Below are 17,909 nucleotides of genomic sequence, written 5' to 3' on the forward strand. Positions count from 1 at the left end.
CTACATAAATACACCAAATCAGAAAATTTGCAAAGCAGTACAAAGGCCTTACAAAAGTTGTTTTCTCTTTTGTCCACTTTCATTGGAAGATTTGTAACATCGGTGCCACAGAGAGAAAACAAAGTTTGGTGTCAGTTAAATGATATACTCCTCTAGTTAAAAATACAACAAAAGAAGAGACTCGAGTCTATAATTAATTTCATATATTTGGAATGGTTGCCAGTCAGAAAACTGCAGTTTACACAAATGTACCTGTGCTTCCTAACCACAACTGATTTACAACAGATTGGTAATTTGATCAAAGTTTTAAATGCAGAAAAATTAATGAACATCTTGCTTTTATTCTGAATACAGGCAGAATAAAATAAAGAGGTTTTTACATATTGTAATCCAAACAATATAAAGCTGACTCAATTTTTCAGCTCAAGTTTGAGAGCAAAATTGGGAAACCATATTTGAAAGGCAATTAATTAGTTGCACCTGGAAAAAAAAATGATAGTCTCATGATGGCTCATCATATAAGATAAAATTACTTATTAAGTAATCGTTTTTATCTTAAAATATGTTTTCCCAAAGGCAATGATGAACAAAATTTTTTATCAAGTACCCCCAATGACATGAATCATATTTTAGTAGCTAATTGTTTAAAATAGTGACCTGGTCCTCTACCTAGTAAAAAGCCTTTCTTCCAAATGAAGGTCTTTGAACACTTAATCCTTGATATAACAAAAATCAATAACAATGATAGTAATGGTCTTGTTCTTTTTTCTTTTAAAATGCTTCATTTTTTGAGCAGGAATTTGGAAGCCTTCACATTAGCTTTTAGAGTAGGTTATGGGGCAGGTGTCCTATTCTACAGATGAGATTAAAGAGACAGATGTCGATTGCCATGGTTTGGTCAGGGGCACAAGCAGGACTTTGGCCACACCAAACATGGCTCTATTCAACAGGCTTTAAGGAGTTCTTAACTTGCTAGAGGCTTCCCACTCTGCCTGGCTCAGACTTCTATGACATCAGAATCATTAGCAATCGAGGAACAAAAGCAAATCATTCTCTCCAAATCTGTGTTTCTGGAATGGTTCATCAAACTGACTAGTTTGGTCCAGGGGAGATCACCAAGAAGGCAGGAATATTTCACTTAGGGGAGTACCCAACAATAACTACCAGGTGTTGAGGGGTGTAGGGGGGTGGTTAGAGCAAGGAAGGCAGGGGGGAGCCAGATGCCATGGTTAAAACAGTTAGACAGAACATGTATTTAAAGACCTGACTACTTGTCTCTCACAGGTTCTATATACACTTGGCACTTTTTCCAAGGCTAGAGAGCAAAACAGTGACAATCAGTGTCACTATCTTTAGTGACACACTATCCCCAGTCACAGTACATGGGACAATTCTAATTGTAACAGAACATAACACTGACATTAGTAACCATTCCTGACTTCTTTATCTGGCTTTAAAAAATGACTCTGGTAACCAAACAGTCTTGAAGGCTCCAGATATTAATTTTAAAATTTGTGTTGGTCATAAAGAAGGATAATTTCTTAGGGAAGGCTGATTTATACACAACTGTAGATCAATAGTCGTGTAAAATGCAACCTTTCATAATGGAAATCAATGCTCTATCATGCATGTTGAGAAACTATAACAAACGTTAGTCTAGTAGATATAGATATTATATCTTCTCATCCACAATCACAGTTTGGCAGCTTAGGTTAAGAGAGTCAAACAATGAATCATTTAGTCTAACAAGTCAGTTTGCACAGAGAATTATAAATGCATATATGCTTCCTATGCCACATGCCACAACTGTGGTTTATGCCGAATAGTATATCAACAGATATAAAAGGTGGTGAGAAAGAAACAAACATGGCTCAAAGAGCCTCATGACACACAAGCACCCAACGACCTATAGAGTGCAGAAAGACTCCTCCCAGGCAGCTTCTTCCACCATCTTGTAAAGGAGTATTTGAAGACTGCTGTTTTTTATTTCACATGATAAATACATGGAAGAGGATTTTTTTGCTTTTACTGCTTTAGGTTGAAAAGCTACTGGCTAGGAGTCATTTCCAACATTTCCCATAGTTTGGGGATCACTAGTGGAGATGCAAAGGGTAAAGTAAACACACTTAGGACTTGTGAAGCTCATTGTGGTCTGTGAAATGGAACCATTTGACTGGCCAAGTTTTTTTTGGGATAAGGCCCTTTTAGAGACCATTATCCTGACTTCTCATGCCTTGATGGGATCAGACTTAGGCTGAATTCTAAAGAAAGTAGTGAACATAAAACAGCACACATTGCACATTAAAGGTAGAGAAAATGATGTTGGAGGTAAGATAACCAGACCCCAGGAGCCTCTCCCGTGCTCTCAGCCACACAAGGTCCTTGCAGATGGGCTTTCACAGACACCCATCTGCTGACCAGGCCTGAGTAATAATCTGTTCTCTGCTAGTAAATGGTAGGACTTTTTTTTTTATAAGAGGAAATACAGTCAATCCCCAAAATACAAATCAAAGCTAGAACACTGGCAACATTTGTGCCACATGAATTAGACACCTACCAGATGACATTACTGGACAAACCATTACACACATTACACATTTGTAATTTTATGAACTCAGCAAGTAGCCCAATGTCATAAAACTTCTGAGGCCATGAACAGAAACCCAGATTGCCTAAAAGGTGGATAGAAGGTATGGAATGGATCTGACTGACTTAAGGAAAAATGTACAGGCGTTATGTATGGTTCATATGTGCCAACCACCCTGCAAATAATTAACTCTGTCTCTTTCTCTCATCTCAGATTTGTGGCCATTTAAGGCATATCTTTGGAATGGTGGCTCTCAAACTTGAAGAAGAAGAGTTCCCTTAAGGGTGCATTAAAATCCAGATGGCCACACCCCATTGCCAGATTCCTGATTCAGGGGGTCTGAGGTGGGGCCTGAAAACATGTGTTTCTTTTCTTTTTTTAAATTTTTTAAAAAAGATTTTATTTATTTATTTGAAAGAGAGAGGGCACACAAGTAGGCAGAGCAGCAGGCAGATGGAGAGGGAGAAGCAGGCTCCCCACTGAGCAGGGAGCCTGACGCGGGGCTTGATCCCAGGACCCTGGGATCATGACCTTAGCCGAAGACAGACGCTTAACCGACTGGGCCACCCAGGAGCCCCAGACCACGAGTTTTTTTAATTTTATTTATTTGACACAGAGAGAGACAGCAAGAGAGGGAACACAAGCAGGGGGAGTGGGAGAGGGAGAAGCAGGCCTCCCGCTGAGCAGGGAGCCCAATGTGGGGCTTGATCCCAGGACCCTGGAATCATGACCTGAGCCAAAGGCAGACGCTTAATGACTGAGCCACCCAGGCGCCCCAGAACACAAGTTTCTAACAAGCTCCCTGGTCTTGTTGATGCTGCTGGTCCAGCGACCACACCTACAGATTGGAGGCCTGGGTCACTAGCATGACCTTGGACATTGAGGAATTCATCCCTCTAGGAGGTGGTTATACTGGATCATATCCTGGGTTGTTCTCAAGGTATGCTAATATGCCATACAAAGGCTACCTGTGCTCCCTCTCCCCAAGTAAGCCCTTAAAAACACTGCTATGAGCAGGGACTGAGTGGATATACCCAATTAACAGTTAGAAACAAATACATTTACAAAGAAGTAAATGTATTGTGATTTACAGTTCGTAAAAAAGTTAAACTGACGACTACAAGCATCTACCCCAGTGGTGACCAGGTGAGCTAGGGGTCTGCAACTCTGTGACCCTTCACATTTGGAAGCATCTTGGAGCAAGAACAGCCATTGCACCCCAGCAGCGATTAATACCTGACTTGCTTTTCATCGCTGTTACCCCCAGGTAAGGGTCTCGGAAGCTGGTGAAGGACAGCTGCTCCACAGGCTTCAAGGTCTTCTTTCAGAATGACATTGTGATTATAGAGCCTATAAAATAAAACAGGTGCTGCCTGAGATGTTTATTTAAGCACAGACGGCCCGCTTCTAGAATCTATGGTGGTTCTTCGTGGTTTATTGAAATATATCTGTAATATAATCTAGACATAAAAATGCAGCAACTAGACTGTCTCTCGACAAAAATGTAAAATGGGGCAGTTAGAAAAACTTGTTTGTGTGTATGTGGCAGTTTTAAATCCATCAGAGGAAGCAACTTTTAACCCTTTGAAGACTTTAATGTTGTTCAATCTACAGCTGTGCAATCTCATTCAACATTGCATCTGACTGATAGGAATGCTAGATAATCTTAACAGCAGAAAAGGCTAATTTTATATTGTCAATCATAACAAAGTTAGAGCTCCACAACTCATGTGAAATTTACTTAAATCGTCACTGCTAAGAAATTGGAAACTGCTGGCTGAAGTATAGGTTATGTCCTCTATTTCTGAATGCAGAAAAATGACTATTATTTCTCCATTCAGATCCCACTACGATAAAATTTTCTTTATTCTTAGTAAGAACAGGAAGGCGTGGGAAGAGAGACTGAGCTTTCATTACTTACTTCCAGGATACTGGGGGGACCGACAGAGTCTAACAATTTGACCACTGTTTCTAGTTAGGTCTGTCATAGTACCGTTAGCCTCCAAAGAGATTGGCTAGTAGCTTCCTTTTAAAAAGTGTCTATTTGGGGGAAAGTATGATTCTAAAAATCTATTGGAAAGGATATCAAAAACAAAACAGTACTTCTACTTTAAAGGAGATGATCACAGTTGGAAATGTTTGATATATACCCCCAAATGAAAATGAAGCAACTCCGAAAGCAATGTGTTAATTAGCAAAGTATTACTAATTTACAAATTACTTATGACCTACCTACTTCTATAGTTGGTTAAGTTACTGGATCCATTTGAGAGCCCTGTGCCTGATATCATGGGGATAAAGGAGCTGTGCTCTGTCCTACGGGAGGGTGAGAGACAACTGCAGGCATAGTCCCCCTTCTTCCCCTGCTATCTCCCTACCCTGATGTAGGCTTTTACTCTGGGCAGGAAACAAAAATGGAACCCCGGGATCTGGGACCTATTCTGGGCTCTGGGTCACACTGTCAGTGCCCCAGCTCCCTGGGCACTTGACCTCTTGTCTAGACTCTGAGTTTGGATTCTTAGTCCCTGTGGGCCAGGCCTGGGCTGGGACCTTCACTCCTGAGCTCTCCTGTCAAAAACCTTCCAGACTCCTGGCCTATGTCACTTATAGTACCTATGAATACTTTTTTTGGGCAAAATCTGGGTCCCAATTTTTTCTGAAAGACTTTATCTTGCCGCCACTCGATTCCTACAATAACACCTGCTCTTAAGAAGGGGAAGATAAGCCCACCACTGGTGAGCTGATTTTAGAGATGTAAAGGGGAGCTCAGAACCGGTGCGCAGACAATTAGGAATGGTGAGGAGGACCCTCGACCAGGCAACACTTAGACAGAGGGGAGATAACACTTCAAGCTTAGGAGCGGCACAGGCGAAGGTGACAGGAAATGCCAGGTTAAGAGGGGTGTAGGGACCAGCAAGGAAACAATTTGGCCAGATAGTGGTTGCTGTTGGTGGTGATAGGATAGTACAGGTGACTCCTGAAGAACACAGGCATTATGGGCACTGACCCCACCCCCAATACAGTCAAAACTCCATACATAACTTTTATTTATTTATTCTTAAAGATTTATTTGAGAAAGAGAGAGAGAAAGAGAATGTATGAGTGGGAGGGCAAGAGAGAGGGAGAGAGAATCTCAAGCAGACTGAGATCACGACCTGAGTCGACAGCAAGAGTAGGACGCTTAGCCGACTGAGCCACCCAGGTGCCCCTGTACATAACTTTTTTTTTTTTAAGATTTTATTTATTTATTCATGAGTGAGAGCGAGAGAGAAGCAGAGGGAGAAGCAGGCTCCCAAGGAGCAGGGAGCCCGATGCGGACCTCGATCCCAGGACCCTGGGATCATGACCTGAGCCGAAGGCAGACGCTTAACCATCTGAGCCACCCAGGCGCCCTGTACATAACTTTTGATTGCCCCCGAACTTAACTACCAATAGCCTACTGTTGACTTGAAGCCTTACTGATAACATAGTTGGTGAGCACACATTTTGCATACATATTATATACTGTATTTTTACAATAAAGCTAGAGAAAAGAAAAAAACCATTAAGAAAATCATAAGGAAGAGAAAATACATTTACAATACCATATTTATTGATAGAAAGCCACATATAAGTGGACCCGTGCAGTTCAAACCTGTTGTTCAAGGTGCAACTGTAATGGGAAATTAAAATTCGATATAAAACTCTGATGAGAAAATAGCGATAAACCTTTCAGATTTCTGAGCGAGGGCTGGTTTCCTGAAAGCAGTGTTTTCGAGAGGGTTAGCTTGGCAGCCATGGGCTGATGCTGTTGGTGAAGGGAGAAACCTGAGGCCCCAAACCAGCCAGGAGACTGAGCTTGTGCCGGCAGGGGCAAAGCACAGAAGTGGGAGAGCAGCAGCAGTGGGGTTGGCAGGGGCGGGAGCAAGCGCCCATGGTGGGGGCTGGTGGGGTGGGACTGTGGAAGGCTTGGGGCCAAGCTTCCAGCAAAGGGCTAGTCATTCACAGCTCCCACTGTGGTTCTCAGTGATGCTGATCTTCCTAGTGTTCAACAGAAGCCAGAAATCCACCATCGCAAGGTTTATTTTCATAGGCTATCTCCCAAATTTACAAATGTGGCCATTAATTCAAAAGAAGATAAATACTATGCTGGACAAACAGAGCCCGCCTGCAAGCGTGGGGTCTCCAAGCTTAGACTGCCTTTAGTCTGACTCCCTGAACCAGGTGGTACACCCGGAACAGGGACCACGGCTCGATGTTTCTGTAGCTCCTCTAGAGCGCTGGCACGCTAGTGGGAGTCAGCAGACACTCAGGATGCCGGTGTACCAAGGCAGGCTGTGCGTGCGGTGTTGCGTTGGGAATAGCCTCCTGCCGGGGAGGAGTAGTTTACCTTTGCCATTCTTAGGAATAGTGATAGGAGAAAGCAGACAGTTTTTGGCTATTGTTTCTAAATTCTCTGCCGACAATGCACCTTGCTGCCACTGCATCTCCCCCACCCTCCAGCCCCGTGTGCCAGTCTGGTCACATAACCTTTGTCCTTTTCCAATTTGAGCATTCCAAATGTCTGGGCTCCCTTAGACTACTAGCTCATCTCAGGCTTGTCTAGGCCCCTCTCCGACTAGCTCATTCAGGGCTCTTTCTTATCCCTAACTTTTGCTAGCACTCACTAAATAGACAGCATTCTTCATTGTATGGAACTGCCTTCTAGTTATGTCCTGTCTGCTTAGTCTGCTCTACAAAACCAAAAGCTTGTTGGGAATAGCAACTGGACTTGTGGATTTTTATCTTAAGTTTCACATAGCCCTCAGCATGACACTGAAGACACACTTAGAACACTGTGTGTTGAATGATGGGCCAAGATTTAAACCCAGATTAGAGAAATTCATGACCCACCTATTTCGACAGTATGTTTTTACACGGTGGTTGTTATACCAGCCCGGCGCTTCCGGGGCTGGGCAACAAGTGATCAGTAAGACCACTGTAAGTACTGTCTGCACAGGGCTTGGGTCTGCTCTAGATAAACTCAGGAGCTTCTCTGGCTAAAAGATGAGTTGGTCTGTGCTGAGGATTTCTAATAGCTTTATTTGGTTTTAGCTGACAAAATATCCATCAGTCCTTCGCTAAAAATAACTCTATTCAAGAATTCAAACACTTCGGAGCTAAAGATTAAAGACTATATCTTATGGAAACACTGCCTATGTTGGAATTCAAGATCTCAACTTCTTTTGTGTCTTCCATGTGCATTCCAACCAAAATAATTCCCGCCGAAGGGACATCAGTCTGATGAGGCTGGATCCAGTCTTTCCTGGGGAACCTGTGGACTGGCCTGGCATCAACACACAGGGCCAGTTCGTTCTCTGTGAAGTCCAGCAAGTGGACAAACCTGCTGGTTGACCAGGAATCGCTACAAATACAAATGGAACTTTAAAGAGGTGTATTTTATTTTACCCAGCAATGGTTAAAGCATACAATGCATAAAATTTTGGAGGTGTCAAATTTAAAGTAATTGCTTCCTAGCTTCATTTTCATATTTTAGTCACGCAGAATTTTGGAGATGATCTGAAAGAAAACAACCCCATTCCAGGCTAATACAAACACTCAAATTAATATACACTCTTTCTAAAAAACAAGGAAGGGAGAAAAAGTGCTTTTTCTTTCAGCATTGCAAACTGAGAATTACTTTTTGGCAAAACAAAAACACTAACAAAAATAAAAACAAACCCTGCATGAGCCTATAGAGTGTCAACTATTCCTCAACTCTGCCAGGTAACTGTCTCCCATTCCCCTGGTTATTAGCTTTTTGGGGACTTAGAATTTTAAGTGTTTCAGCTGCAGCATTACAGGCTCAGACTTTCAGGTTTTATTTTCTCTAGGGAACAATTGTCTCAGAATAGTGTGGTAATCACTGACCATAAATGGTAATGAGTTGGCTTACAATATTTACATAATCCATTGTTACTTTAAAAAAGTTTTATGATACACGTTTACTGTGTCTTTAATGCCACGGAAGGATCACAAAGCACCAGAGCGGGTCACCTCTAGAACAAAGTTTTAGGGAAGGAAATCTGCATTCCAAAATGAGCAACAATAGAGAGGCATCATTCGAAGAGGTAGTGCACAGGTTAGGAACATGTAGTTTAAGAATAACCCATACCCAGAAAGGTGGGAAAGGGGCAACACAACCGGCTTTTGTTTCCAATTCCAGTGCCTACAGCAACACTGGCTGGGAAATTCAACTTCTTCCTCCTCATTGGTCTGACCCACCTTCCTTTCCAAACATAAGAAGGCTTTGATCTTTAAGTTAAGAACACACGGTCTGGATAGAAAAGATTACTTTTTAAAACCGTCATTTTATCCAGTTCTGGTTCTGGTTTTTTACATTTCATTCCCATGGGCATTTGTTGATTACAATGAATGTTTAAAGGTTTAAAATCCTCCCAAGAACCCTGAGTATTCTTAAGTTTAAACAAAACTAAGAGTGTACATTCATGTACCAAACAACTCAGACCACAACTGCTACAAAATATAACTAATGAACCAAAGCCCACTGTTGTCAGTCAAAATCATCCTGAAGCAATTTAGCACCTTCACCAATAAGAGAAAACCTCCAGTGACCTCCCACCCATAGGTACACAAATACAACAGAGAACCAGAGAGGTCTCTAGAAGCTCTACCTCCATAAAGATGCAAATTAAGATTTAAACAGTGTAACAATCGGCCAGAGCTAATCCTTTTACAGAGGTGTAAATGGCCATTGAGAACCGAATTCCGGGCTGCTAGCTTTTGTTAAGTAGCATTACAGACAAATTTCATCCAAGAGCAACGCCAAGCCACCAACTCTGAGGACTATTGATAAAATAGTTTCATAAAGCCAGTGCAATTTGTTTGCTTTGATATCAAATTTCCTGACCATAAATCCAAACATGTAAATATAAACCGCATCAAGAATTAGTGCCCTGGGAAAATAAACTGGAAGCGACTATCTCAAGCCTGACACCCGATGGCTGGAACAGCTGTATGCACGGCCACAGTGAAGTTTGTATATGGGGTTTTGTTTGCCACACAAAACAGTTGTAGAAAGGACAAACACATACATAGTTAAACAGTATTTTTCTTTTAACGGGCTGTCTTACAAAACCTATGTTTTGGTGGCTACCTCGGTCCCCATTGTGCAGCCCCCTGGGTGGTCCCTTCCAGGGGGCCACTTGAAGGGAGCACAATGCCAAAAAGGAGGGAAGGAGGGGACGGTGACACAAAGGCCAACAGAGTGGGGCGGTATGCGGCAGGCTGAGGACCAGGGGTCAGCAAACAACGCTCCTTCTCTTTACCCAGGAAACAAGGGCTCCTTCTCTTTACCTGGAAACAGTGTGATTAAGCTGACAGTTTGAATTATGGGCTACATTTTGTAGGGTACCGTCCGTCTGTGTTAAGGTCCTCTGTATTGTAGCAGAGGCTCACAAGCAAAACCCTTGCCTTTTCCCCCACTTTGGCCTCAAAACAGACCTCATCATTCTGTTCCACTTTAATTCGCAGAACTACTCCCTCTCCCATGCCACCTTTTTTTCCCCCCCAAGTTCCTTAATGAGGCACTGGGCAGCCTGAGAGAATTTGCAATGGGTGTTTTCTCTATCCTTAAACAGAGATAAGCAGCCTGAACCTAAAGGAGTTTTTAGTAGCCCAGAATCATGACTTATGGCTTCAGACATTCTTTGTGAAATGCATAAGTGTTCCAGTTCATTTTATCCTTGATAAACTATGGATCCCAAACTTAACGCTCTGGTTGATAAAAATCCTTGCTAGAAGGGTGAAGACCAGAAACATTTACTCTTGCTCCTTGGGTTTCTTTTAAATCAGCACTGACATGTCACCAGAGGGGTGTCATCATTAGGGTCCTGGCTGCACTCCCCAGTCTGAGGCACACACAACAGATTTATGGAGCCGGTCCCCTAAAGCAACCTGGCTTTGACTATCTGCTGCAAAAAAGAACACAGAGGGTGAATGTCTTACTATTATGCAACTTTAGGCCTTTCAAAAATGGAATACAATCAGACCCTGCATTTTGGAAAAGTTTTAAAAGTGTTATGAACATAGGGGCGCCTGGGTGGCTCAGTTGGTTGGGCGTCTGCATTCAGCTCAGGTCGTGATCTCAGGGTCCTGGGACTGAGTCTTGCACCTGGCTCCCTGCTCAGTGGGGAGCCCGCTTCTCCCTGTCCCTCTGCCTGCCATTCCCCCTGCTTGTGTTCTCTGTCAAATAAATACATACAGAGTGGGAAACGTTCAGAGGAGAACCTCTCTTTAGTGCTTCGGAAGAAGGTGGGGAAAAAGGATACTTCTTTAAAAATGGCAATGGTATCAGAATTCCTCAAACAGGCCTGGTTTGTTGAAAATGAAGAGCAGGAATACATTAAAACTGTGAAAGGATCCAAAGGTGGTCCTGGGTCAGCAGTGAGCCCCTATCCTACCTTCAATCCATCCTCGGATGTTGCTGCCTTGCATAACGCTATAACAGTTAAAGGTGTGGATGAAGCAACCATCACTGACATTCTAACTAAGAGGAACAATGCACAGCGTCAGCAGATCAAAGCAGCCTATCTCCAGGAAAAAGGGAAGCCCCTGGATGAAGCTCTGAAGAAAGCCCTTTCTGGTCACCTCGAGGAAGTTGTTTTGGCTCTATTAAAAACTCCAGCCCAGTTTGATGCTGATGAACTTCGTGCTGCCATGAAGGGCCTTGGAACTGATGAAGACACTCTGGATGAAATTTTGGTATCAAGAACTAACAAAGAAATCAGAGAAATTAACAGAGTCTATAGAGAAGAACTGAAGAGAGATCTAGCTAAAGATATCACCTCAGACACATATGGAGATTATCGGAATGCTCTGCTTTCTCTGGCTAGGGATCTGAGGATTTTGGCTTGAATGACGACTTGGCTGATTCAGATGCTAGGGCTTTATATGAAGCAGGAGAAAGGAGAAAAGGGACAGATGTGAATGTGTTCATTACCATCCTTACCACCAGAACCTATCCCCATCTTCGCCAAGTGTTTCAGAAGTACAGCAAGTACAGTAATCACGACATGAACAAAGTCCTGGACCTGGAGGTGAAAGGTGACATTGAGAAATGCCTCACGGCTATCGTGAAGTGTGCCACAAGCAAACCGATGTTCTTTGCCGAGAAGCTTCATCAGGCCATGAAGGGTTCAGGAACTCGTCATAAGACATTGATCAGAATTATGGTTTCCCGTTCTGAAATTGACATGAATGACATCAAAGCATGCTACCAGAAATTGTATGGTGTCTCTCTCTGCCAAGCCATCCTGGTATGTTGTGATTTTCATAATGCCACCTCCACAAATGGCAGTCTTTTTGCAACTTCTCCAAAGAGAAAATCTGACTTATGTACCTGTAGATTTTAGATGTAAGATTAATTTGTTATATTAGGATATGTAATTTATAAGTAAATTGAACTTTCACTGGACTAGTGAGTTCTCTACTGAAAAACTACACAAATTTTTCAGTAGCCATGGAAATATTTAGTTTCCCATACATAAAGTTAGCAAGCAAAATATTTTAGTAGGGAGATATAGTTTGCAATGAATATTGATCAGAGATTAGAAACTTATTATTCTAAGCTTTCTTAATTTTGTTATATGTAAAATATAAAACATGCATGTTTAAATTTTCATTATAATGTTAAAAATAAGAAGACAAGTCAAGGGTTTTAAACTTATTGAAAGACTGAAAGATAGATGACTAATTCAAGTTAAGTTGTCACTTATACCGGATAACTAAATCTACCAAGAAAAGGTGAGAAAATTATCAGTTTCTCCCTGGTGAGTGAGTCAGATAGCCTTCACTATGATATGAAATTATACTGTGTTAAGCTCACTCAATTCTGTGTGACATTTAGTTCTTGGAAAATAATGGCTCTAATATACAACATAATCAATATAATCTGAATCTTGAAAGCTCTTGCTTTTTATGTAATAATCAATTAACAAATATCAGTTATCTGCTATATTAATTGTATTACTTAAATAAATGATATAATTATAAAAGAAAAAAAATACATACATAAAATCTTTTAAAAAATTTTATGAACTAAATAAATTTTTGCTTATTAGACATTATCATAATCAGTTCTATAATTAAACTCTGGGGGTGCTTTTGGTAAAAGGGCATCTGTATTGTCAGGGTGGAACCATCTTCGCTGGGCCTGAATGACTGATAGAGGACCATCAAACAAAACATCAGACTTTTGCTGTGCTGTTACATGTCTGCCTGTCTCTGTATGTGTGTGCGAATCTGCGCGTCCGCACGTGAGTGTGTGCATGTGTCAGAGGGGAGGTGAGGAGCCTCAGGCTCCTCAAGGGTTACAGCATGTGAGGGGATCTGGGGAGAAGGGAAACCACAGGAAACAATGGGGTGGTGGATGGGCTTATGGAGGGCTCTTGTCAGGTTCAGACCCTGTAATGAGTTAAGATGCCATTTCTGTGGGCTAGGTGAGTCTCCCCGGAGGCCAATAACTGACAAATAGGAATGGGGTCAAGTGCAGTCACCCTCACTGAGGGGGATCTCGGACCAGTAGGCCAGTTCCCTCTCTGGATTCTGACTCTAAGTTCTGGGTCTACCTCCATGATGACAATTAAATGGGAGTGGCAGTTCCCCAGGGGGGCACTTGCCAGAAGGAGACTGAACCCTTGGCTATTAACACTTGCCTTCTGCTGGGCAAGTATGGTAGAAGTCAAATGCAGGTCTGCTGAAAAGATGGTGCTGGTTTGCTGCTGGCCCTTCACAGGATCAATACTGTATGACAATGAAGAAGCCGAGTCAATTAATTATTCAAATGTCCGTTCACCTAAGAAGATGCTCAGAGGAAGCCAAAGACAAAAAGAGAAAACAGGAAACGAGAAAGTGGAAGATGCCAAGTCATCCTTATGAATGAATAAATGTGTTTATTGTAGAGGAGAGGCAGGATGCGTGCAAAAAAAACAAGGAAAGCCAATTGGTCCTCCTGGGCAGACCCTGGCAACCAGGTGAAAAGGTTTGTCTCCTCAGTGTCAGAGTTCAGGGGTGCTGGGCAAGCACATCCCTGATTCCTGCTAAGTACACTTTTCAAAACAATGGGAGCCAATTCGAAGTGTGCTCATGATTACAGATGTAATATTGTCCCAAGCCACCATATCCAGAGCATGTCCTTGTAATACATAACACAGCTGATCAGTAAGGACCGTCGGTCCCATGATTCCATCCCAGAAATTCTTTCAGGGATTCACTTGTCCTGGAAAGTGGTGCTTTCCAATGTTTAAGGTGGCACAACATCTGGAATACACAGAACTTTTTTACAAAACAGCATGAAATACTGATATATTTCATTTCATCATATACACTAGAAACATTGTTATAAGCAATATATGTATGCAATATAAAAATCAAATGATGAGTACGTAGACCCATGATTAAAAAAACAGTCAAAGCTAACAAGATCAGCTGTTCCCACACAGTTCATTATTACTCATCTGCTACTCTCATGCATTTTATCCTCAAGTAGGCAGGCAGTGGCAGGTACCAAAGTTTTAGTAAAATGATTTTGAGAAAGTTCTCAGAATTACAAAGATTCATTCTCCTACCAACTTGGAAAAGATCATTTTACTCAACTGCAGAGTAATTCTACTGAAATATATCTAAGAGTCACTGCAATAAAAAAACCAAACAGCATTGTTTAAGCAGCAGATTCAAACACACTTCCTGTCCATCAAAATGACAAACAAATTAAAATAAATTTACACTGACAAAGGAAAATAGGAAAAAAAAGTTAGCTAGTTGAAAGCCATAAAAGACAGGATTCAGAACTGCTCCTCCCATCTCTCCTGTAGCTTAAGGCAACACTAGTTTCCCAACTAGGACTCAAAATGGTGAGATTAAGTGTAAGAGTACGAGCAAATATCAAAGTCTCGTTTTTTGCTTAACTTTTGAGTTTTTCCTTGTCTTATCTGCTTGTCCTGTCCGCATACACTTCTCAACAAAAGCCCTCACTGAAGGGAAGCTTTCCCACTTAGCTATCAGGCTCAAATGTTCTTTGTCAACACCTTAAAATGCATTTGGTTTTTCTAGAGCCATGAGAAATATAAGTTAAAGAGAATAAAAAGAAAGATGAGCCATAAGGAACTGAAGGAAGAAGAATAAAATAGGCAACAACATGCAGAAGTGAAGTCAGGGACGGAGAGAAGGAAGTGTGGTGGCTTGCCACCCAATAGCCTGTAACATCTGTTTCGCTCTCTGATGGACTACCACTCCCCCATCTTAACCTACCCTCCTCAGATGGGGCTCAGGGCAAAGCATGGGGTCCAGGTGCAAGCCAGTGGTGCTCTCTCCTTCTTACAGTGACTGTGGAGGGGGTGGGCCAATGACAGGGTCAGAGCCAGTGAAAGGCTCTGGCTCAGCACGCCAGGACAAAGGCCACCAGGCTGCAGGGCCTGCGAACTGAGCCAATCCAGGAGACATGGAACCAAGAAAAAGAGAGGAGTCAGAGCCTAGTAGCATCATCTGAGCCTTGTCTGAAGCCAGCCTGCAGACCATCTACCACTGGACTTCTTGCCATATGCCAGTCCCTTTGACTTAGAACAGTTTAAAATAAGTAAATTTTTAACAACAGAAAGAGTCCTAATGGACACATAGAGTAAATAAGGTTTAAAATACGTGAAAAGGACAAAAATATTCAGTAATTTCTTGCTTCTGCATCAGTTTATTTTTTTAAAGACTGTATTTATTTATTTTAGCTAGAGAGATGCGAGCATGGTGTGAAGGGCAGAGAGGGAGGGAGAGGAAGAGGGAAAGAATCCCAAGCTGACTCTGCACTGAATGTGGGCGGGGCTTGATTTCAGGACCCTGAGATCATGACCTGAGCTGAAACCAAGAGTCAGACGCTTAACCAACTGTGCCACCCAGGCGCCCGCATCATTTTTATCTTTATTACAAGCACGTTAAGCATTTGATTATAAAATACAGAATACTTTCTATGGCATGATGGATATTTAATACATATCTCCAAAAAAGTGGTCATTAAAAGCATCCCCACTATAGGAAGATTTTAAAGGCCATCAGTGAAAGCTATGAAACTAGCCATATAAACAAAGGTGCCCTTGCCTCCACAGGGCAAACACCACAAAGCTGCAAGACATGTTTTTTAAGCTCTGGAATTTGGAAGATTAAAAAAAAAAGAAACAGCTTTACTGCAATAAAATTCACATAACATAAAACTCAATCACTTAAAGTATATACTCCAATTTTTTTATTAATATACTCATAGAATTGTGTAACCTCACACAATCTAATTCTAGAATTTTTTCAAAAGATAGTTTTGAGGGCTTGTTTTCAGTTTAATTATTTTTATGATTACAAAAGTAATACTTATTATAAAAAACTTGAGTTCTGCCTTGGACACAGCTCCTTTGCCTGTTTCCTGTATCCACAAACTCTTATTTTAACCAACTGTAGCAAAACTGTGGTTGCCTATTCAATGTCCAGCTCCTTTCTTTCCTTTCACAGAACCTCAATCTTGTTCAAGAATCAACCACCCCCTCGAGTAACCCAAATTCAGGAGTAAATCACAATTAGTCTAAGCCAGGAGTGATGGAATCCAGCCACAGCGTGCTTTTGTACCACTCTTGAGCTAAAATTTAAAAAGAGAAAGGGGGAGAAAAGGGGATGGGGATGGGAAGAGGAGAAGCAAAGCCTGAAATAGTTACTATCTGGCACCTTACAGTAAAGGTGTATCTCTCATCTCAGTCCGTTATAATAATCCTTGCTAGTGATTGGCTTAGGAATGGGCATGTGACTGAATTTCAGTCAATGAGATGTTAGGGGAAATCTACTGAAGGCTTTCCTTGCTCCTAACGAAGAGTGAGTGTCTTTCTATCTTTGGTATCTCTTTATCTTTGTGGTGTCAAGATGAGGTTCTTGGTACTTGTATTCATCAGCTTAGGCTGCTATAACAAAATATCATAGACTGGGTGGCTTAAAGAGCGTATTTATTTTTCACAGTTCTAGAAGCTAGGAAGTCTAAGATCAAGATGCTGTTTGACTTGGTTCCTGGTGAGGACCCTCTTTGTGGCTTGTAGAGAAGCCTTATCACTGTGTCCTCACATAGCAGAGAGACAGGGAGAGCTCTCTCATGTCACTTCTTATAAGGGCACTAGTCCCATCATGAGGGCCCTACCCTCACAATTTCATCTAACCTTAACACCTCCTAAAGACTCCATCTCCACATACTATCACACTGGGGTGAGGGCTTCGACATGACTTTTGAGGGGACACAATTCAGTCCATAATAGCACTGCTGCCACCATCTTGCTCCTGGCCTTAGGATGAGGCCAGCACTGATGACAGGGCAAGGTAATGGAAAGGACCTGGGTCTCTGAGGACAAAAGTGAAGGGCAGTGGTAACCAGTCCCAGAGCCTGCTTTATTCCTGGACTTCTAGAAATAAGAAATAATAAGTACATTTATTATTTAAGGCAGTTTGAAACAGCGTTCCTGTTATTTGTAGCCAACAGCAACCTGATATATCAAGCTAATTTATAGATGAATGTTCAACAAGGTCAAAAATCTAACTTTGAGAAAAAAAAAACTCTTATGGACGACTTTTCTTCTTTCTTCTTTTTACAACATTTATTTATTTATTTATTTATTTGGGAGAGAGAGACTGACAGCGTGTGCAAGCCAAGGTGGGGAGGCGCAAAGGGAAAGAGAGAGGAGAGAGAATCTCAAGCAGACTCCCTGCTGAGCACAGAGTCTGATGCAGAGCCTGACATGGGGCTTGATCCCATGATCCTGAGATCATGACCTGAGCCAAAATCAAGAGTTGGCCACTCAACCGACTGAACCACCCAGGCTCCCGATGGATGATTTTGCAGTAATTCAGATTCTTATTTCATTGAAAAGAATTTAAGGAGGTATCTTAAAATGACAATCCTGCCCCTGTCACCCTGGCCCCCACCATATCTCCTTTTTATAAATATAAGCAATAGCAGGATCCTTGCTCTTGGAGTGGCCGGCCATAGGAGGCAAAACCAGTGGCTGCTCCTATGCTGGCACTGGGGGGATGAAGAAAAGACCCTTGCAGTTCCTGAAAGTGTGCCCTTGACGTGCAGTGGGTGCTATACAGTGACCAACAGTTCCCTAGACCTGGGCTGTGCCAGCTTCTCTCTGGGCCTTTGCTCAAACTTTAGCCCTCCCCACAGTCTGGAATGGCTAATCTCCTTCAACCAGCCAAACCAATCATCACTGATCTTCTGGTTATCTAGTGCTGTGTTACAAGCTAACCCAAATTCAGTGGTGTAAAACAA

At 42.0% G+C, this 17,909-nt stretch overlaps 1 protein-coding gene and 1 pseudogene across 2 annotated transcripts in view; one reads left to right on the plus strand and one right to left on the minus strand.

The window, feature by feature from the left end:
- The window catches only part of KIZ (kizuna centrosomal protein), a 125,415-nt gene that overhangs the window by 43,141 nt on the left and 64,365 nt on the right, over positions 1–17,909 (minus strand). The window contains exon 7 of one of the 2 annotated variants that reach the window (XM_028123763.2): positions 3,824–3,937. The exons of the other annotated variant lie outside the window; for it this stretch is intronic. Within the exon in view, the coding sequence (XP_027979564.1) occupies positions 3,824–3,937 (114 nt within the window). The remainder of the gene's footprint in view (positions 1–3,823; positions 3,938–17,909) is intronic. 2 annotated transcript variants of the gene reach the window in all.
- Positions 10,838–11,979, plus strand: LOC114224501 (annexin A1 pseudogene; annotated as a pseudogene).

The sequence above is a fragment of the Eumetopias jubatus genome, unplaced genomic scaffold (genome assembly GCF_037043125.1).
Source record: "Eumetopias jubatus isolate StellerSeaLion01/CBP00866 unplaced genomic scaffold, mEumJub1_p1.0 scaffold_9, whole genome shotgun sequence".
Lineage (NCBI taxonomy): Eukaryota > Metazoa > Chordata > Mammalia > Carnivora > Otariidae > Eumetopias > Eumetopias jubatus.